The sequence below is a fragment of the Diadema antillarum genome, unplaced genomic scaffold (assembly GCF_040938485.1).
Source record: "Diadema antillarum isolate AM-2024a unplaced genomic scaffold, OU_Dant_1.0 seq00002183_RagTag, whole genome shotgun sequence".
Classification (NCBI taxonomy): domain Eukaryota; kingdom Metazoa; phylum Echinodermata; class Echinoidea; order Diadematoida; family Diadematidae; genus Diadema; species Diadema antillarum.
Genome location: NW_027272820.1, coordinates 430,990 through 454,849, shown reverse-complemented (window position 1 = coordinate 454,849; position 23,860 = coordinate 430,990). Strand labels below are relative to the sequence as shown.

Sequence of the window (23,860 nt, the reverse complement as noted above, 5' to 3'; positions counted from 1 at the left end):
TGTGACTGGGTACATGCAGAGGCCAGCAATATATCACTCTACATTACATTGATTACACTGTATGATGTATCAATACAAAGCATCAACCTAGCAAACATAAAATGTTAAATGAACTTACTATTAAGCTGACTTTTCCTTTCCAAGCAGTGGTTTGATAAGAAAGGGAAAGAGCAGTGCCCATCCTATGAACCACACATGTCCAACATAGTACATGGATGCATACACCTGTTGCAATGAAATAATGAGAATTACATTTAGCTAAATTACCCAAATTGGATTTTGTTTTACACATTTACATATTTGTGTGTATGTTTTCCTGTCTTTAATCAATTTCCATGTTTTTAAGCATTTATCATTGTATCATTTTACCCCTTTGTACTGTCTTTTATCAACTGCAATTTCATGTACAATTCAATTGTTTGATTGTGGGACATGAATATCCCATTAAATATCATTTATCTATTTATCCAACCAGGGTTTTGTGTGACTCTTTGCACTGCAGACACATGATTAGTGTAGGAAAGGACAAGTATAAGGGATCACTTCATACCTGGCTGAACAAACTGAAATGTGCCAGCTGGAAGCTGACCAGCGAGTAGGCAAAGCTGGTCATGATGAAGACGCTGCAGAACACAGACATAAGGAAGGCAAGAATGGGGTTTGACCACAGTCCAGACAGACCCAGCTTTCTCCACACCATCTGCCACTGGGGGTTGAAGAACAGACAACTTTGCTCTCAATGATGCAGTCGGGGGAACTACACTGTATACACAATTTGCACACATTCAAAATATTAAAGGAACTTGTGGCATTCATTTAAAAACAAGATAACAGATATTGATGCAGCCTCCCTGTAGTGATGCATCCACCCTGTGATGCCCCCTCATTGTATGCCATACAATCAATGATAACTATAAGTGCAGGGTCTCATAAATGATGAAATTTATCATTATTTGTGAAGAATAGTGTTTGTTCTTGCAACAACAACCCCCCCCCCCCAAAAAAAAAAAAAAAAAAATGAGGCTATCTGTACAAATTGAAAAACATTGTATAAACCTGCCCCAAAGAAGGAATAAACAGAAGACAAAGTCGATTATGACAACTTTACAAAGATTACAACTCAATTTAAAATTCCTAAAGTAACCAATCAATAAAAGAAATAGAAAGTGTTCAATATTTGTATGAAAATTGGTACACAATTAGTTTTCCCATGCCATTTACCATCATTTTGACATCTGTAAATGTAAACTTTAATCCTATGATTAAGACCTGACTACACAGTTGTGAAAAGAAAGAAAGAAAGAAAAAAGCTGCTGGTCTTAAATGGAAGACATACAAAGATACATGCATGAAGAAATGACTACAGACTATCAACACAATGTTCAGACAAGGATTTGCAATACCTGTTCCTCAAAATTGATGCAGAACATTTCACCCATGAAGCAGTGAAAGTAGCCAGGGTAGATCCCATGCCACAAGGCTAGGAACATCAGAGTAATGACCTGGGACAGTTGACGGTTACCAAGGAAACGACATCTCTTGTAGATGCATCTAGCAACAGAGAGACATAATATGATTGAACATCTTATATGTTTGTGGCACTGTATTCATGTCAACAAGATATACCTGTGAATGTGTGTTTGAATGTATCAACCCCCACCCCCAATCCATATTTTCTGTGGTCATTTCTACACAGAGAAAAATCATGCCTTGGCCTGACTGACTTTTGAGCCGAAAGTCTTCCGCATCTCCTTATGCAAAATGCTAAAAACTTGGACTAATGTTTATCCTGCCACAGGACATTTTAATGTCATGCGTCCCAAACATGAAATTTCTCATATCATATGTATAGCACAATAACCATGCATTAGCATGGGAGGACAGGACTTGTATTTTAATCAATCTCTTTCTTTCATCTCTTTCATACAATCATGCGTTCGCTATGCTTGAATATTTGTGTAAGTTCTCAAGGTCAAGGTCATAGTTTGTTGGATGCCCAAGTGTTGTTTTTTTTTTAAAAACAAATATATACATAAGAAATAGCCAAGACAATGGAATGCAATACGAGTATAGCTGATTTTCATGGGGCCCTTGGAATCTACGTGCGCTGGCCCTTGCCTGCTTTCCCACTCAAGAGGCAACTTTGAACAGAGCAGGCAATCATTCTGTGAGTGCTAATCAACAAGGGCCTGCAAATAGACTGAAGAAAATTTGACTTACATACAGGACTGATGGCATGTGGAGACATAGGTGTTTCATTGAATTGGTCAAAAGGTTAACAAAATGAACATGACCCTTGACACAGGTATATAAAATATATACTTTAACATTATAGTCTGAAAGGATTAATTAACTGCTACTTCTTTGCAAATGACACGGTCACATCATGTGGCATATACAGGTACATTTTATTTAAAAACTTATTGAGTCTGACAACGTCAAACACAACAGAAACTGCCCACTAGTTTTATGTCAATTACCTGCCAGCCCATTTGTTGGTGTTAGTGTTGTAGGAGGCTACCAGGTCACGGAATGTAACAGAAGTCTCCAGATTGTAGATCTTCACATTGGCACTACCTTCCCATTTGGACTGACCCATTTCATCCATGCCACTGTAGGCTAGTCCACTCATTATGCATACACCCTCCTGACAAACACACAAACAAAGCACAATCCAGAGGACATCAAGGTAAACAAGACTGTCTGGCTGATATTGTACGTTCCCAACAACATCATGTTTTCAATAACATGTTTATACAGCGACCATATTGGAAAGGCATCATGTCAGTTGTATGAGATTAGTATTACTGCATGGTACTTTTCAGCTATCCAATTAACTGTTCAGATATTTTGATCCTTAAGTGTGCGGTAAAAGTAACATATGCCCAAAGCCGGTGCGATAAATTGTTGCATTACAGTATCTCAAAGAACAGGTGAAACGTGGCTGTAAGCAATTTCAGGTTATCTTTTGAATGTGAAATCAGAGTTAAAACAGCATGCAGGGTGCATTCTGTGACAATCTGCTACTCCTTGAGAACTCTTGGTGTAGAAGCGTACCAGAACAAAAGATTTGGAATCTTAATCTTTTTTTAAAATCTATTTGCCGAAAATATTTTTAGCACTGTCCGAAGTTAATTAGAACGGAACTGGGCCAGCATTAACTTTAAACATTAATCTGAAAATGATAACTGAATAGACAAACTCATTTCAATTCTTAAATTCTGTGCTTCCTTCACATTTTGGTTTCCACATTTCCTGCTTGACTCTGAGTGTGAAACAGAAGCTGTTACAACTTGGACAATTCTTGTTCTTTCACTGGTCCTACTGAACATCAGCACAAACTGTTTTTGCAATGCTGTCTGCTCCCTGAAGCAAAACTACTACAGTGTACATCGAGAAATCAACTGAAACAACGTTAATAGAAGCAGGAGCATCAAGCAACTGGCTGCAAATATTTAGTAAGGGCTGGTTTTCATATTTCTGATAATCAAGTATCAAATCTGGAGAACTCATTATGAAGTTGCCAACAATGAAGTCTCATTCATATCAAGAAAAATTTACTTTTGTGTCGAGTCAATTGACCCACAAAGGGGCACAGGAAGCTGGGAGGTCTCTTCTTCCATAAATCTTTTCACTGTCTTGCAACAGTTATCACTTTCTCACTTAACCGCAATGAGTTTTCTCTGTTTCATATACATTTTGATAATTTTGTGATCAAAATAAACCTCATCACATGTCTATCAAGACCTGCATGTTAAAGCATTTTGTTGGTATTCTATTGCAACGTAAAGCTTGTTTCTGTACATCGTGCTTCTATTCTTTTTTTTCTCAGTAGAACAAAACAGCATGTGGATATTGCATTTGAAAGGTACTAAGAAAGAAAAATAAATAAATAAATAAAAAGATAAATAAATAGATAAACAAACAGAGAAAATGTACAAATTTGAAAATAATTTTTAAAGTTAGAAAATTTGCAGAAATGCTTTTTGTACAATGAACAATTGCTGTTTCCCTGTGATGAATAAGTACAGAGCCTCTGTGCACTCTCAGATAACAGAGACAAATTTTGATATACATTGTACATGTATTTTGCGAAAGACATAGACAAAAAATATATATCATGCAATAAAATTGATTACAAAAATCAACTTAATGCTAAATATGAATCATAAACTTACTCCATATATATAAGTACATTCATGTGCCCAATTCCACGCCTATATTGCTGACTGTTTGTCATATTACAGGACAAGTCCACCTTCCATTATACATTAGGATTGAGAGAATGCAGCAATATATTAGTAGAACACATCAGTGAAAGTTTGAGGAAAGTCGGACAATCCGTTCAAAAGTTATGAATATTTTAAGCATCTGTGCAGTCACTGCTGGATGAGAAGACTACTACAGTGTATGATGTCACATGTGTACAACTGTATAAAGAAAATGAAATGAGAATTTCATACTTAAACTTTACTTTTTGAATAAAGTGCACATTTCTTCGACTTGCTACTGAAGTATGTTAAGGGTAATATTATTCCCCCTGCCTTCTGAAAGAGAGAAGTCGAGTGTTCTTTTGTTACGCGAGAAAAATGGAAATATGTTGAATTTTCTTTATTCTTTCTTCATATCGTTGCACTCATGTGACATCACAAGCTTACTTCGTCTTTTCATCCAGCTGTGACTGAGCAGAAACTTCAAAAATTCATAACTTTTGAACGGATTGTCCGATTTTCCTCAAACTCTCACTGATGTGTTCTACTAATATTGCTGCATTCACTCAGCCCACATGTCTATGAACGTGAACTTGTCCTTTAATGCACTTGAGTTTTTTCTATAACAAGGTCTGAACGATGCATTATACTGTCTTACCGTGAAGAGCCAGACTCCCATATAGCGTGTTCTGTAGGCTTGTCCCCAAATGTAGACAACAAACAGCTTGTAGAATATTGAGGTATCCTGCACTCAGGGAGAAAACCATAGGTGTACGATAGACAGTGTTGTAGAAAACTTTGAACTGGCATGTCTTCCTGTTCTTTTGTATTTCTTCCAAAAATGACTACCGGTACTGTCATTTATTTATTTATTTATTCATTTATTTATTTTTGATTAATGTTAAGATTAAAAAAAACATAAGCAAGCTTAAAAGTGTAAAGAATTCACCAAATCAGTACAAACTACTTTCTTTTTGCATATAGTCACTTTGATTAATCATTGTCAAGTCCCTTTGAAACTCCAAACTTCCTTTCCTTTCTCTTGATTTGTTAACAACCCTATGATGAAGGCCAATGCACCAGGTATCTGTTTCTAACACAGTATTTTTAATGCACTTGCCATATACAGTATACAGTAGTCCTAAGAGTTACACACTATTCAGGAATGTTTCAGTCAAGGAATATACACTGCAGATGTTAAACACCACTCGACATGACTTCATGAGGTGAGCTCTTTCATTGCTACCTTCCATCGATTCTTCCAAATACAGTACTGTATACGCTATAATTTTCGCGTACATAAATTTTCGCGAATTGCCGCTGTCACACATTTTTGCGAGTGGTTAAATTCGCGATTGGGGGACCAGAGAAAATATGAAGTGGCACAGAAAGTGTGAATTTTCAACTTACCAGCAAATAAGAATGATACTAGTTATACACTGCATGAAAAAGACTTGCCAAACTCTGTGAACTAGTAAGTTAGAATTCAACATTTTTGAAGTGGTTAAGTCCATCGCGCTAGATTTCTGACGAGTGGTCCCCCTGCGATAATGGATTGGCTCTCTACAGTATTCGTAAGTAGACGTGGACGTGCGTAAACAAGCTTAGCCAGTATGGTCTGTTCGGTAAGCCGTGACATGGTATACTAGTACTGAAATGTTCATATCATCAAGGCGAGGGATTCATTTTGGAAGGTAATATTTTCGCGTGTTGTTAATTTCGCGAATAGCTCCCAACTCGCGAAATTCGCGAAAATAAAACCCCCGCGAAATGTATAGCGTATACAGTAACTCTCCTTAAATTAACACAATACCATGAAAGAATCCACAAAAACATTTAAGAAATTAATAAATATATAAAATTCTGGTATCCACCCACCACAAATTCCTTGGACAAGAGGAATCTGTCTGGATAGGCAAGGTTGAGTGCTAAACCCAGGCTGACGTAAAAGGCACCAAAGCAGAAGCGACTGATGGCAGGAATGACATTGGACGGATTCTCTCTTTCCCACTCTGGGATGAGGTTGTTGTTGGTATAATTGATGTAACGCCGCATAGAAAACTGTTTGTAGGACCAATCATACAGTATTATGTGTAAGACCACTTATTGGGTTAAACTGATTTGATGTTTACTTTATCGTAAAACAAACAAAAACATTTTAGAGTATCACATGGTTGCTTTTTATATAGTTTTATTTTCATCACATTGCAGTGTGCAACATAAAGAGTACCTGTATGAATGTTGGCTGTATTAATTTTTTTTTTGTACCACAAAAGAACAAGGTTTTTAGTTCATCCTGACACTGCAAGGGGACATGTCATTAAACAGATCTGGTATGTAGAATTCAATGACAATGAATACTAAAAAAAACACACACACACACACACACGCACCAAAAAAAAAAAACCACACAAAAACTAACAGCAACTTAGTCTTTCAAAAGCTGCAAAGCTGAAACAGAAATATTGCAACACTGGAGAAACAATATATGCTTACATTATACAGTATGTGCAGGTTGGCAGACTCTTTTGTTCCTCAGTATATGTACTGGATAGGTCCTAAAGGATATGTACAACTACTGGCATAATTGTCAACTAAAAAACATATCTCAGAAAGGAATAATCATGTTTCATTTGTTATAGCTCTTTTCCCCACACATCCTAAAAATTAAGAACAATGAAACATGAAAGTACAAGTAATGCCAAGACTAAGCCATAATTAGTATCAGTGCATTGAAAATGCTTGATATTGTATCATTACAAATATAATTTGGACTGTGTGCCAAAGCAAAAAAACAAACAAACAAACAAACAAACATAATGCATTTCATCCCCCTCCTTACACGTAAAGGAAGAAACATATTATAACACGAAGCAAAACTGACAAAAGCTATACATGCCACAAGCTAGTTTAAACGAATTGCTATGAATGGCAAATCAGCAACTGAGGACCCTTAGCCTTTCCTCCTATTAACATCTTATGTGTAATACATGTATTACATTTTCACACAGACAAAAGCACAAACACACAACAAACCCATTAGTTTGACACTCCTACCTGTGGGCCAGCAAGGAATCCCCCAAAGAAGAGGCAAAAACCACCCATCTCAAGCAAAGAAGGTGCTCTGATCAGAAAGTACTGTTTCTGCTCCTGGCTCAACTGCTCCTAGGCTCATACAATGTAGAACCAAAAACGAATGATTATGCTGACTACTACTACTAGTACATTGTAGTACCACATTTCATGATGCTTATTAAATTTGCAGCACCAATCCACAAACTTCGAATTCACAGGTTCGTATCCATGTAAATGTCTGAATTCCGTTAAAAGTACAGCACAATTTTGGAACATCTCCATTCTCTATACAATATTTCACACCATGGCACTCTAGCATCACTGTCCACAACACAAGCTTTTTTTCTAGGAGCTTTGAGCTTGCTGGGTACATTGTATGACTGACAATATTAGTATACTCTTTCATTTGGAACCTTCACAACACAAAATTTCACAGTTCCTCTCATTACATTTTACCACTGCCATACACTCATAAACATTTACTACTGACATCTTTGATGTCGTCCAGTTTGCTTTTATTAATGGTGTATTCCTTAATTATACAATGTATGTATATGTGACCCGCTACAACAAAATGGTCCTAAAGTCGCGCACGGTCGAAGCCGTGAAAATCGAGTTTGAAGTTAGAGCATCAAAATTGGTCAAAACTTACGATATTCTGAATTTGACATATTATTAGAGTCTGACATGTCTTCTATCATCTGTCGAAATTTTGAAGCAAAATGATGAAAGGAAAGACCAAAAAATAGCGTTTTTCTGGGCCATGTTTTTTTGGCGTTTCAACGAAGCAGAAACTGGTTCGAACATTTGGATTGAGCGCCACACATAGGCTCCGCCCCTAACAACGACCAGAGTGATCTCATTGGTCAGTTTGCTGCTTGCCGCTAACCGAAGCGTGAAGCTCGCACACTGCCCAGTCGACTGGTGCGTGCGGGCGGGTTGCGCTATGCCTAGCCGCTTCTCCTGACATCCTGGTCACTGATTGGTCGGTGAGGAGACCGCCTACGCTGTGTTTGAATGAGCATTTCGGGGGTTGCTAGGGCTTAACTTCTATTGTCCGGAGGTGAATACTGACTTGCGTGTCTCTTGATTGTGATTGCGTCGCAAGGAGAACGTTTAGGGCGCTTTTCTCGAAACAGTGATTTCCCAGACGTCTTGATATGCTCTCTTTTAGACATCGATATCTCCGCAGCCGATTATTTTTATAAGACGTGTTATATATCAATTTAAAGCAGAAAGATTAGGGAATTGTGTCATGCAATTTTCAAATAATCGACCTCGCCCGACTTTAGGATCATTTTGTTGTAGCGGGTCACATATATATATATATATATATATATATATATATATATACGTATACGTATATATAATTATATATATATATATATGACCCACAACAAAAAGACCAATAAGTTGGAAATTTTTGTTTTTTAGATTCCAACACAGTCAAAAAGCTGAGATTCTAAGCTTCAAAATGATATATAACACACCTTGTATGGACAAAGCAAACCCTTTGAAAATACAATGAGAAAGTAGGGATGTCAGACAGGGTAATTACCAGAATACTGGAGAAAACGGGCTCTTAAGAACTGTGACCATTCAGAAGCGCAGAACCATGTCCTGTTGTCGGGGGGGGGGGCAAAAGATTGGATCAAATCTCCCTATCAACCACTATGAAGGACTAAACGGATTGGTACAGCTTTTAAAAAGACATACTCCTCAAATAATCTAAAATCTCAAGATCTGATGTTGTATACTTTTTGAGTTATGCTTAGTTGTTTCAAAGCTTCAATGTGATCAAATCAAGCCTTTTTCGAATGGTTCCCTTTGAGCTGAAGTATGAGCTGGAGTGTGTCAATGACAAGAACTATTTAAGATATTTCTAGTAAACATTAGACCCTAAAATCTTGTCAGGTGGTAGATCGATAAATGGACTTTCAGAAAATACCTAAAACAAAAAATGGACTTTTCCACCCCAACCTGGTTATTTCAGCTGTTTACTTGAAAAGTCCCATTGCGATTTATTGGTCATTTTGTGGTGGTGGGTCACATATATTTAAATATATATGTGACCCGCTACAACAAAAGGATCCTAAAGTCGCTGACGGGTGAGCCGAGAAAATCGAGTTTGAAGTCAGATCACCAAAATCTGTCAAAACGTTCGGATTTCTGTTTTTAACATAATTTTGTAGTCTAATGTATCTTCTATCATCTGCCGAAATTTCGAAGCTAAATGATCAAAGGAAAGGCCTGAAAATAGCATTTTTCTCGGCCATGCTTGGCTCGCCCGTCAGCGACTTTAGGATCCTTCTGTTGTAGCGGGTCACATATACACTCAGCAAAAAAAGTAAGTTCCCCCCTAACATTTTTGGATATATCTCAAAAAGTATTTTACGGATTTTCATAATTTAAACGGGAATGGATAGGGAATTTCATTACTTGAAACATGAATGGCATATCATTGCCACCAGATATCATTATTGGTGTAAAAAAATGCATTTTATGTCAAAATGCATGTGAAAAAAAGTTGCACTTCAGACTATACGAAGCATATTGTATACATTTCATATGTGAGTTAGCAAATGACCTTTTTAAATTTTGCAATTCTCAGGAATTTCTTCAGGTACAATGTGCTTCCCTATTAAACAGATGTTCTGCATACTTTTTAAACAATAGCCTTTTCAATATGAAAATGTTGGTAGAAGCCATGTGATTTGTAATTCCAATTTGGGTTGATCACATTAATGTGCCTATGGCCATTTTGCATCATGCGCTCAAGTTGTAGATCGGTTTGTTGAGGGAAATGGCATCGAACGTATGGAGTGGCCTGCAAGATCCCCTGACTGTAATTCAGGAGAGAATCTTTGGGATATCATAAGCGGAAAGCGAGCAAGAAGGTGAAAGATGACATTTCATTGCAAGAATTTCAGCGCATCTTGCAGAGAGCATGGGCCAACATTGAGCAGCGCCAAGTACAAACTTTAGATAACAGTATGAGGAAGAGATGCCGGCTGGTCATTGAAATGGATGGTGGATATATCAATTATCAAATACTTCATTGTATGCTCATGAAAAGAAAGAGATAGAAAAATATGCAATAAACCATGCTTAAATGTCCAGAATCATGAGTGATTGTTTGATTATTTGTGTAAAAGTCACTGCAAATCACTACAGTGCAACTTTTGTTTTCATGCATTTTGACATAAAATGCATTTTTCACACCAATAATGATACCTGGTGGCAATGATTTGCCACTCATGTTATGAGTAATAAAATTCCTTATCTATTTCTGCCTGAATTATGAAAATCTGTAAAATACTTTTGAGATATATCCAAAAATGCTAGGGGGGAACTTACTTTTTTTGTTGAGTGTATGTATATATATATATATATATATATATATATATATATATATATATATATATATATAATGTGAAGCGGGCTTGGCCTCGTACGTGGTGGGTACTGCATCATTGGTATATGTGTGACGGATGGAAAACTTGCAGTATAGACGTTGCAGTTATGTTCAGTCTTGCCTTTATTCCCCGAGCTTTCGGCTATTTCACTAGCCTTTTTCAAGGGCTTGATGAGACATAACATAAAAGCAAAATAGCAACCAATTTGCATGCATTTGAACAGAAATAGAAATAAAAAAAGTAATAAGTATGTCTCATCAAGCCCTTGAAAAAGGCTAGTGAAATAGCCGAAAGCTCGGAGAATAAAGGCAAGACTGAACATTACTGCAACGTCTATACTGCAAGTTTTCCTTCCGTCACACACACACATATATATATATATATATACAATATATATATGTATATATCGTATCCGGGCACTTACCCCCTGGGCAACTACCCTCCGGATAACTACCACCCGGATAATTACCCCCCAGGTCTATTCCCCCTTAGGGCAACTACCCCCCGGACAACTACCCTCCCAGGGCAATCACCCTCCAGGGCCATTACCCCCTAGGAAAACTACCACCCGGTCATCTACCCTCCTAGGGCAACTACCCCCAAGGGCAATTACCCCTAGGACATCTACCCCCCAGATAACTACCCCCTGGGTAACTACCCCCTGGATGACTACCCCCCGGATAACTACCCCCCAGATAACTACCACCCGGATAACTACCCCCTGGATAACTACCCCCCGGATAACTACCCCCTGGACAACTACCCCCCGGAGAACTACCCCCTGGGTAACTACCCCCCGGAGAACTACCCCCCGGATAACTACCCCCCGGATAACTACCCCCCGGATAACTACCCCCAGGATAACTACCACCCGGATAATTACTCCCCGGATAACTACCCCCAGGATAACTACCACCCGGATTACTACCCCCCCCCCCCCCCATTAACAATACCCCGAACCCCCCCCCCCCCGCCCCCTCCTGATACTTACCTACTGGACAACCCTCCCTCCCCGCCCCCCGAAAGTTACCACCCGTCGTATATTTTCCATAAGTTCATAACACCATATCAGAAGATGCACCTTTCTCTTACACTGTCATCACTCTTTTGGCTTGTCATTTATTTTCTACCGTTATAACACATGATAGACGATAAACATAAGAAAAGGAGAGTTGATTTCACTGCAATTCATATTCCCTTAACATTAGCGAGGGACTCTTCGATATAAAGCCATAATTTCTGATAGGATCCGGGCACGGTTTTATGAAAGTTATCAGTCCTGACAAGCTGTCAGTTCCACACAATTACCAATCGTTGTAGGTCGATCAAAGCAGGTCCATGGTAACAAGTCAGTGACTCGAGCTTATCAATCAAGCAGAACCCATGGTTTTATTGAAATTATTAGATACTAACAAGATGTCATAACTGGCAACTTTTATCAAAAGGTGCCCTAATCTGTCATGAGAGTAAAATTACAGCTTGTTTTACATACAAGTAGAATTGTGCTAGTTTTCAAATTAAATGTTCTCGACACTTTAAGAGGAAATCCAGTTCAAATATAAGTTAGTCTCATTAGAAAGAGTAAAATATTACGAGTTTAACGGTATTTTTTTTTTTTACAAAACACCCCTAGTTGTTAACGAAGTCTTTTGTCCTGCACCCTCTTTTTGAATAGATCTAGGGAGAGTTGTAGTTGACAGAATCCTTTTTACATTATAGGGCTGCTCTGTTTTATCCCGGCCATTTCAAGAGTATTTTTTTTTCTCAAAAAATTGAATCTTTCTTGGAATAACATGCTCTTTAATATTTCGTAAGGGGTTTCTAATTATCTCACCCAAAAGATGTTTAAAACCTGAAGTTAGGTCTCGACCAAAACCAGACGATATGAAAACATGTTGGGTTTTTTTTTTCAATTCAAATAGCTAATGTGTTCGAAAATAACAATGAGAGACGTAATTTTCTGGGGGAGAGTTATTGTAAGAGGGGTGATCGTTTGGAGCCTAATTTTAATAAGGAGTAATTGTCAAGGGAGGTAATGTTCTGCAGTGATCATACCAAGGAGGTGACAATCTCTTCCCACATCCTTGATATACTAGTTGTTAATATGCCCAATAATGCAGTAGGGCAATTCTGAAATGAGCGTTAACGGTATAACAGTAAAATAGTTACAAAATTGATGAAACAATGCAAAGAAAGCAAATTAAGACAGAGACGAAGTACACAAATAAAGATACAGTGCACTCCCGTTACAACGAACACGGTTATAACGAAATTTCGTTATAACGAAGCAAAACTTCTGGTCCCAAAATTATCGCCATTAAAGTCTATGGTACAAAATTCGCTTATAACGAAGAAGGTTATAACAAAATTTTCGTTATCACGAAGTCTTTTCTGAGCGCCACTGACAAAGAAAAACAAAAGAAATGCGCTCCGTTATAACGAAATGCGGATCGCATTCGAAAATGCGTAGCGGAACAAGCATTATTAAAGCGTCTCTGCATGAGCGAACGCATCATTAAATGTTCACTCCGTGTATCACGCACAGTTTCCGAGGGGAACTTGCGTTGTTGTAATAAAATAATTTGAATTCAGATAAGGTTTGTTTCATTGTTCCGAAGTCCTTTAATACAAAACACACAGATTCTGATACAACTAAATGTCCGTTAGTTCGGAAATGAAAGAGGGTTTGTTATTAAGCACATTTTGGCGTTATTCCAAAGGTTCGTTAATTCGATAATAAAATATGGTCCTTATTCTTATTCTTATACGGTTCGTTAGTCCGAAAATGATAGGAATTCAAAACGTTCGTTAATCGGAACATTACAAAAAGTATCGTTAATCCATGGTGGAAAAAGGAGAGTACACTAACAAAACTTAAGAATTGCAATCTTTATAATCGTCTTAAGATAAATAAATCTTCGAAATAACTAACCTTTCTCATCTTTTTTTTCATTAACAAAATTTCTTCGGAATAACGAACCTTATTTCATTTTCGGATGAAAAAGCCTTCGGAACAACGGACTTTCTGACTAGTGAACCTTTTTCTTTTTTTCTTTTTTGATTTATAAACCTTCAGAATGACGAACCTCATTTCATTTTCAGATCAACGAACCTTCGGAAAATGAACAATATATTATTTTGATCTAGATTATGAACTTTCGGAATGATGATTCTGCGGAAATGCGAACCTTCACATAAACAAACCATCGGAATCCCGGGAATGGCGAAACTTCGGAATAAGGAGTCTTCGGAGTAACGTACTTTAGTAAGAAAAGAACCTTTGGAATAGCGAACTGTAACCAAATCCTACACCGTCATTTTCTACACATGTGTGACAACACAAACAACTTTATGCTCTTTTTAAAATGTAGTATTTAAACGAAATTAAAAAGGTATTCTCCCATTTCACATAGCTTTCCAGCGTATGATGAGGATTCAACAAACAAAATTTTTTATGCGTGGTTTCCTTCTTTTCGTTATACATTGCATATTATATTTGTTCGGTTACAACGAAATTTCGTTAAAACGAAAAAAAAAAACTGCAGGTCCTGAGCATTTCGTTTTAACGGGAGTGCACTGCACATGAACACACACGAGATAAATCCCTTGTAATGAGAGAAGGAGGAAAGGTGAGTTATGAATGACAGGAATAGACTACCTTCACAGTGGACAGAGAAAAGCGAGAGGGAAGAGGAAGATGATGGGTCAAAACCAGGGCACGTGAGGCATGAGATATAAGCTCCTCAAAATAAAGAAGTGTTACATGGAGTTGTGGTAAACGATAGACAATTGTGGTTAAAAAATATTGCAAAAAGTTTAACTCATTCTGAAGTGTAACATTTCTTCAAAATGTCTTTAGTTCAATGGTAAAGGCATTCAAACTTAAAACTTCTTTTATACTATACTATCAAGAGAAATCCGAAATTTCGGAACAGTAAAAGAAAATACAGATTTAGCGAAAATAGTTTGGTTAAAGGCATTGACATTTACTGGATTACCGGGTAGGATATGAAGAGACAGCTTAGTTTTTTTATGAACATAGAGTCAAAATACAGAGGGAGAAATTAAGCTTTTACATAAATTGTCCTAAGTGCAAACGATACAAATCGTAAATCTTTAAGATGTTGTTTTCATAAAATGATGTATCAGTATGGCATCTCCGTGATTCCTGGCAAATAATACAAAGAACTTCGTTTCCTGTAGTAATGATATTCTTTTTATTAAAGGTAAGATGGGGGGGGGGGGGGGCAATGACCCGGGAGGTAGTTACCCAGGGGGTAATTGGCGTGGTGCACTGTCCTGGGGTAATTTTCGTCTTGATAGTTATAGGGGAGGGGGAGTTGTAGGCTTGCTTATCCGGGGTAATCATCCTCGGGAAGTTATCGGAGGGTGTAGTTATCGGGTGGAAGTTATCTGGGGTCTAGTTATCGGAGGAGGGGGTAATTAACCTGGGGATAATTATCCTGGTGGTAATTATCGGGGGGGGGGGGGGGGGGGGGGGGGGGTAGTTATCCGGAGGGTAATCATCCGGGGGGGGGGGGGGGTGATTATCCGGGGGGTAATTATCCGGGGGGTAATTATCCGAGGGGTAATTATCCGGGGGGTAGTTATCCGGGGGGTAGTTATCCGGGGGGTAGTTATCCTGGGGGTAGTTACCCAGGGGGTAGTTCTTCGGGGGGTAGTTACCCAGGGGGTAGTTCTCCGGGGGGTAGTTATCCAGGGGGTAGTTCTCCGGGAGGTAGTTATCCAGGGGGTAGTTATCCGGGTGGTAGTAATCCAGGGGGTAGTTATCCGAGGGGGTAGTTATCCAGGGGTAGTTATCCGAGGGGTAGTTATCCAGGGGGTAGTTTTCCTAAGGGGGAATTGCCCTGGGGGGTGATTGCCCTTGGAGGGTAGTTGTCCGGGGGGTAGTTGTCCTAGGGGGTAATTACCCTGGAGGGTAATTGCCCTTGGAGGGTAGTTGTCCGGGGGGTAGTTGCCCTAGGGGGGAATATTCCTGGGGGGTAATTATCCGGGTGGTAGTTATCCGGAGGGTGGTTTTCCAGGGGGTACTGTTCCTAGAACCGTATATATGTATACATACAGTTGTTGTTGTTTTTTTTCTTGATATTCAAATAGATTCTAAGCTTTCAGGTATAAATGATTTCTCTTTTTACCTCTACCCCCCCCCCCCCAAAAAAAAAACACAAACAAACAAACAAAAAACAAAACCACAAGAACATTTAGAAATCAACCATGAGGCAAACAGACATGAGAAAATTGCCTTTGAAGTTTAGATGCACTCTAGTCCACATGCAGAAGACAAGACATTTAATTGCAATGGGTCAATGAGAAGATCATGGTAGCACGACTCATTACAAAAAACAGAGTATTTTTCAGTTTCTGGGAAATTATGAAAGGAGGTAGTTTAAATGTCAAATCTGAATTTGCCACAATACTCAATGTTTATACATTTCTCACCTAGAATGCCTCGTTTGTAAACTTATGTTTTGCATTTTTCTGAACCTGAAACATGTGACTTCATGGGTGTATTAGGCTATGGGTAACACCTGCATTTCAAATTTTTTGTCATTGCATTTAATCTGTTAAATAGAAGACAACCTGGCTCACAAGTTTTTCATCATACAAGCATCACTTCAGTTTTGATAAGCTCACCTTTGGTTTCTGTCCGTCATAAAGGTCATAGGCCACCCCCATGACCTTTAACACCATAACACAGTGTGGAGTGTCCCACAAAACATCATGACTTCCATCTGACACTGACACAGTCCCAACCAGAAAATAAGTCTGTGAGAAATCACAAAGAACAGGAGATCGGAAAGAATGGGCTGGATTAAACATGGGGGGAAATGTGTTTGTAGTCATGGTTGCATTCTCATTCACTCCAATCATGAAACTTTTTCCTGTGAACACAAACTACAATTATGACTGCCAATTCAATTGCAATTCATAGATCATGGAATTTAGTCAAATGGACTTTGGGAAGGCAACAGTCTGTGGGAATTGCCAAAGAAGACTTAAAAAAGCAAGATCTGGGAATCTTGCACTCATCTGAGTATCACAAGTTCACCTTCCATACATTCTTGCAGACCATTACTCCAGAAGAAAACGGCAAACTGAGGCAACTAGCGAAGTACTATAATTTGAAAGGGTCTACAAAAGAGCTAAATGAAAGGGTTATAGAAACTATTCTGCAGAATGAAAGGTTTATCAAAAGAGTACTGTAATTTGGCAGGGTCTACAAAAGAGCTAGGAATCAAAAGGTTATAAAAACTATTCTGCAAAATGAAACAGTGTTCAGAGATACTGAGGATGAAAGGATATCTAAAGGCTAATCTAAGTCAACCCTTGCCCTGATCCTTAGCTACTTCTACAAAAGCTATCTAAGGGTAGTACCCCTTTGAACTTTCCAGAAGAGCCAGAGCCACATACATTGAAGGGACCTTGTTGATCCAAACATGTATCTTAATGCTTACCGGTACTGGACAATCAACCTGAGCTTTTTTTCTCTCATTGTTCTGAGGACGGCATAAAATAAAAAAGATTGTAAAACAGACAGAAGAGTTGCTAGTCTGACGCTATTTACTTCTCTTTAATCCTTATCCTTAATCTTTTGTTTTATCTGTCTCCAACATGTTCCTACACATAAAAATGCCCTGTGCCTGCATGTGCCTGTATTGCTTAAAGGGAATGCAAACCAAAGAGCAATGTGGATTGAGTGAAAGCAGCAACGTTAGTAGAACACATCAGTGAAAGTTTGAGGAAAATAGGACAATCGATGCAAAAGTTATGAATTTTTAAAGTTTTGGTGTTGGAACCACTGGATGAGGAGACTCCTAGAGGTTATGACTATGAGTGAAGTGAACAATACAAAGAAAAAAGAGAATTCAACAAAAATTCAATTTTCTAGCATTATGAAAGAGCACTTGACAAACCGCTTTCAGAAAGCAGGGGGAATAATTGTTACCCTTAACATATGTCAGTATCAAGTTGATGGAATTTGCAATTTTCATGAAAAATGAATTTTTGTGGAATTATCTTTATATTTTCTTTATATTGTTGTCCACTCATACGTCATTTATAACCTCTAGTAATCTCCTCATCCAGCCGTTCCAACACCAAAACTTTAAAAATTCATAACTTTTGCATCGATTGTCCGATTTTCTTCAAACTTTCACTGATGTGTTCTCCTAATGTTGCTGCTTTCACTCAATCCACATTGCTCTTTGGGTTTGCATTCCCTTTAAGGGACTAGCAATGAAAAAGACCACAATAGCATTGTGAAGGATGAACATGAAATTTGTGTACAATATTTACCATGTTAAAGATGAAAGATATGATGATTGATGTCACAGTGCCACCTGCCAGAGAGAGGAGAAGATAGTTGACCACCACTGTGATTACATAGTGGATGGTCTGGTAGCCTGCAGGTATGGAACAAAGAAATACTGAAGTTTAACTTCTTCTATCTGTTAAGTCAAAGCCGTATTTTTAGTCGTCAGCACTCACAAAGGGATTACTGGTACAATCCCTGCAGTCAACCCTTATATATAAACTTTTAGCTGAAACCTTGAATTTTCACTATGGCATGGAATGATGATTCACTCACATTCGCAAATGGGAAGACATGTGCATTAGTTATTTGTTTAAATAACCTTTAAATGTGCATTAGTTATTTGTTTAAATAACCTTTAAATGTGCAATGTAGCAACATATCAGAAAAGAAAACACTGTCATAATGCAAGGATCAATGCTAATCTTCAAGTTGATCAGATTAAATACATCAGAAATGAATACTACAAGTTCACATATCTTTCATCACACACTGGCAGTCAGACAGAGCAAAACTGAAGACACAAGTTTAGCACTGATACACAACTCGGTGCACAAACAATTCACAAGGTTGGAAACTGATACTTGCCAAATTTTCCTGTAGTGCAGGATGAAAGTATTAAATGCAGAAACCATAAGTATGGAAAGCTTGTCACAGTATTATATAGTGCTTGGGGAAAATAGCTCACAAGGACAAACAGCATATGAGTTTATTGCACTGAATCCTTGCTCTCAGTTTGTACCTCTGCTGATGTACACAGAAACCTGAGTACCTCTCTATTTATGGTATTGACATCTGAAAGGCCACATACATAAATGACAGTGAAGAGGGTTTGTGTCATTACACCTAGCTCCATGCTAACCCAGTGAACTGGCCCACCTACCTACCCACCCACATCAGAAAATGGGAGAATGATGCCGACCCCTTGTGGTTTGCCCCAGGTGACTTGCAATAGTTAGCAAATGGTTACAAAGAAGTTAAGAGTGAGTAAATATTTACTTTGTTGTCAGAGATTTCAAAAACTGTTTTCATTGAAAAAAAAGTTACATCACAAAGTTTTACATGTTTCAAGAGGAAAATTCAAGTGTCACAACTGTTTCTCTGCATTCCAACTAGTGACAGTCATTCAGAACTAATACAACCACTAAAGGTCGATTGAATAAATAGCATAATAATCTTACCAAAGTTATAGTATGACATGACGAGCCCAACCACAATGTAGAAGACATGCTGGATGTTAGCCGGTGCATGGTACAGAAAATTTCTTGGAATGAGGGCAATCGGGTAGCCTGCAATGTTGAACAGTAAGAGTGCATGTCAACACTACATAATACCATCTTAACCCGTTGAGGACGGACATATTTTGCTGTAACACACATTTCCCATAGACACCTGCCCGAGTATACTCGGGACTCATCCTCAACGGGTTCAAAAGTAATGGTCAGCAGCCCTGTTGATCAAACCAGGGAGGTTGAAGAGATGGAGTAACAACAGAGTTATTCCCTTTGATCTATGTTCGAAGCCGCCGCTCAAAAATATTTGAAGCATGTGCCAAACAGGATCTGCTGCGCAGATATGAAGACAATTGACTCATGTCTCATTGCATAATCACCAGCCACTTTCAAAGGAAGATTGATGTCTTTTTGATGGTAATTACTTTTCGCTATCCCTTCTTATAAAAGCTAGGTGGTACAGACACGAGGATGCGCGAACAGAAATTGAGGAAAAAAAGCTGAAATGACTGGGCATACGCGGGCACTAATCTAATATTCTTATCTATCAATAAAGAATTATACTTGAAGATTATTACATGTTAGTTTCATTTAGGGTAATTAAGTCAAAAAGTGATAAAACCAGCTTTCCAGGATGGTACAGTTTTACACATTTTCACATAATAAGCTCTGATTTACACTTTTGCGCAAATTTCTGAACGGAATTGTCTTTTGTTTTACATGCTTTATTATTAAGTGAAATTTCATTTCATTTGATAGATAAATAAGCAAAATATGGCCAACATTATGATAACATTCAAAATGAATCTTCAGATTGCTCAGTAAGACAGCGGCTTGGAACATCGATCATCAAAAGGCAAAAGTGCACCTGTGAAATTCTTTTCTACATCAATAGAAATCTGACAACTGCTTGAATAAATTACAGCCAGTTGGAACTCTGGATGTATAAAACCTCCTTGATCAAACTTAAAAAGCAATATCAAACAGTCATACATCAAGCAGAAATGACTCCAGTAGTATGTCATATTACATGTACATCAAAGTTATCACTGCATTATAAAACCTCTGATTTTGCAACGAAAAATTAGTGCAATTATGATGTTAGCATGTTCTGTAAAGCTTGCAATAAAATTATGCATCTGTTCATACAAGTGAGTGCAATGTACAATACAGAAAGGACTTCATTAAAATGTACGTCACATTACATCATAATATTCATAAACTTGTATCACTGCATATTGTACAACTTCTAATTTTGACATGAAAAATGAACAAAACTATGGTGCTGACATGTTCAACGCTAACACGAAAATTGTACATGTTTTCAAATGAGTACAATGCAGCAAAGTATAGTTTTTTTTTTTTTTTTTCAACACAGCTTATGGATCTCAGTGGTTTATGAATAACTGTAAAAAGCACATAATTAAGTTTTGCAAAGTTAGTCAGGAGTATCTAAAAATTAGAATTTTATCCCACAAGTGTGTATATACTCATGAAATGTGATGAACTCAACATTGATTAGCCCAGTGTTTGTCTCTGCTTTTGCTTTATACTTTCATTTCAATTTCAGCCAAAGAAAATATAAAGTACCTTACATTCTTCACTAGATTGCAGAATAGGAGACTTCCTCTTCATATCCACTGAATATACACTGAAGTTTACAATGAGTTCAATTACAAAAATCTGTACTATCATTTTTGACATGGACTATTGATGTGCTATCAACTGAAAAGTCATGGTCAGAATGTATGAGAGTTCTTGGACTTGAAGCACTGGAATGCACTAAAATCATGGTATGTATATTCTTCCATAAAATATTTTGTTTGTAGGATTGTGAAATAACCGTCATTTCCTTAGGGCAAAATCAGTGGGAGGAAACTCACTATTAAGCATCCCTTTTTAATTGATTGAGTCATTGCACAAAAAAGATGTACTGAATTAAAAACCACTCAGATTATCATTCCCAATCTATTCAAATGTTCTTCATTACGAAGCAGGTTCCCCAATACATCAATTTGTTACTCTCAGTATGTACAATGTACATTGACATTTACATGTAATTGTCACATAGGTAAATCTCAAATATTTTTCATCTTTTATTTAGAAACATTGCGTACATAGTTGTTTCATCACAGCCTACTAATTGGCACTTGATATTCTTCAACACACTGGCCTCCAAAACTGGAACAATTCACAGTTGGGTGATTGGATAATGCATTTCTGTTTTTATAACAGTTTTGTATGTTTTGTAATTTGTTTTGAAATCTTCAGTCACGGCTCTCTTCATGGTCATTTGCAGGGCTTCCTCAGGTCCACACTTCATTTGATGACTGTCTGTACTTTGTGTATTTTGCCCAACAATGGTAGAGTCTAATCTAGTTTTGTTTTGTTTTTCAATGTTTGCTCCTTAACCCGTTGAGGACGGTTTGATTTTGCTACCACACGCAATTCTCATAGACACCTGCCCTAGTATACTCGGGACTCGTCCTCAATGGGTTAAAATACTTTGCAATGAAGGGTAAATCATACTAAACTGATCTGAACAATATCAATAGTACACAGGCACCGGCCTCTTTAAATGAAAGGTCCAAAGGTCACTTGTAAGACTATAGTCCATGGTCCAATTAATAACACACCGTCTTCAATCATTCTTGAAATTGAATACATAACCTCCTCCTCCTCCCCACCCCATTGTAATTTGTACATTCTTGTTCAAGGCCAAGGTCTATAGAGGAGTCCATCACAGATGGAATACAATTCTTCTTGTGAATTTATAGGCCCTGCCACTGTCCGTCTGTACTAAATATAACGGCAGCTTAAATGTTGAATTCAGCCCCACCGTGTGTCATTTGATGGTACAGTAAGCATAGCGGTGGGGCTTTCTTGCACAACTCGTGAATGCGGCCCCACCAAACGGCGTTTATGATCAATACAGCGGCGGGGCCGATTTCCACAGCATAGCATCTTCTGTCCTTCCTTCATTTTCTTTTGTCTCATTTGATCTTCTAGCTCTTTCTTCCTTTTATCCTCAAGCTCAGAAAGACTGCTTAATGTCCCTCAATTAATTTTACCACATAGAAGTCTACCGGTATACAACCCTTTGCCTTTGGACAAGGCCCTTTTGCTCTCACGCTGTCGCGCTTGGCTGGGATATATCGCTTCTTCAATCGTCCAGAAAGCAACACAATACACTTCAACAGTGAGAAGGCCTTGTGAAAAGGCTACATTGCACTCTGGTTAACGCATGCTTACAGGTTTCAAGTCCGTTGAAAGGAGTAGACATTTTATCATTCTCACAGATTCCTCTTGCGATTTGACCGGATCATTTAAAGTCTTTTTCAATAATTTTTGCAGGAGAATGTGCAAAACGGAGCAAAACGTTCCACGGCAAGTGTTATCAACAATTGGACCAAATCTTTAAGTACCTCATATTCAAATTGAAGCAATTTTTAGTAAAATTTACATAAAAGCTGGAATTTATCCGCGATACTACCCCATACCAATAACTTAATATCCTTCCAAGTTCCATACACAGCCCGAACGCTTTGCGTTCGGTGTTCGGGCTGTGTTTAGCGTTCGGTGTTCAGGCTATATTTTGCAGTTAATGTGGACTCGGCTCGATCTAGAATATCTATAGAAAACCACCCACATGGCTTAAGTCTAACCGTGATATACTCAATTACTGTCTAACTGTTAACATGTTTTGTTAGATCTATCTCAAAAAAGGGGCATGCCTCTCAATAGTAAATTCAGTCTCACATTGTTTTAAAAAAATCACTGGTTTCTCATATCATTAAATTCTAGTAGTATCGTGTTGGTTACTCCGGTTAGGCTTACTGGTCAAAATCACTGCATGCATTAGTAGTATCTAGGGCCAGGCCAGGGCCTAGCAATTGTTACGGCTTCACTGACTCAGTGACTGTGCTATGCACTGCACTGTCCTGTTGCATGCTGCTGCTGGTGCCCTATCTAGCGGGACAGTCCATACTGTTGCGCCCCAAACTTCTGGCGCAGCTGTCTGCCGTCCTACGGATGGCGCCCCATGGGTATGAACGAGTCCTGGTACGGAAGGTCTCTTCACCAGCATGATACAATCCTTACCAAAATCATATAAAACTTACCTAGTAGTACTGTTATAAAGAAACGGAGAGTGGGTTCGGTGACGCCAAGAAGTTGAGATAAGCTACTCAGGGTTGGAACAAAAGTGCCACTTTCGAAAATACCGTCTGCCATGGTTATATGTGTCGTCAAATGACCGTAGAGGGAAGCAAACATTAACTCGGCCTCATAGACAACACTCGCACAATAGGGGGTCGCGACCGGTCGGTGCAATATAGTGCTAACCCACACTTTTGTTAAAATTGAGTTACATGCATTTTCATATTCCTTATTCTTCACACTAACCTCAGTGAAAATATCATATTTTAATTCAACCAATAAGATGGTAAAAAATGCATGCATTCATGTTTTATTAATGTACAATGTATGGACTTTCCAAACATTCAACAGCGATTATCTCAAAATGACTATTGTGTGGGTTAGCACTATATTGCACCGACCCCCTCAATTATTTTTAGGGTTTGACACTATCAT

General features: G+C 38.1%; 1 protein-coding gene across 1 annotated transcript in view; it reads right to left on the bottom strand.

Annotated features, from left to right (window-relative positions):
• Positions 1-23,500, bottom strand: part of LOC139714175 (lysophospholipid acyltransferase 5-like) — a 28,511-nt gene extending 5,011 nt beyond the window's left edge. Inside the window, exons 1-11 of the mRNA XM_071625893.1 lie at positions 23,389-23,500; positions 19,217-19,324; positions 18,020-18,126; positions 16,358-16,489; positions 7,269-7,376; positions 6,090-6,272; positions 4,870-4,956; positions 2,481-2,647; positions 1,404-1,551; positions 551-706; positions 119-225 (exon numbers count right to left, since the gene is read on the bottom strand). Coding sequence (XP_071481994.1) covers positions 121-225; positions 551-706; positions 1,404-1,551; positions 2,481-2,647; positions 4,870-4,956; positions 6,090-6,272; positions 7,269-7,376; positions 16,358-16,489; positions 18,020-18,126; positions 19,217-19,324; positions 23,389-23,500 — 1,413 coding nt within the window. The 3' untranslated portion in view covers positions 119-120. The remainder of the gene's footprint in view (positions 1-118; positions 226-550; positions 707-1,403; positions 1,552-2,480; positions 2,648-4,869; positions 4,957-6,089; positions 6,273-7,268; positions 7,377-16,357; positions 16,490-18,019; positions 18,127-19,216; positions 19,325-23,388) is intronic.
• Between the last annotated feature and the right edge of the window lie 360 nt (positions 23,501-23,860).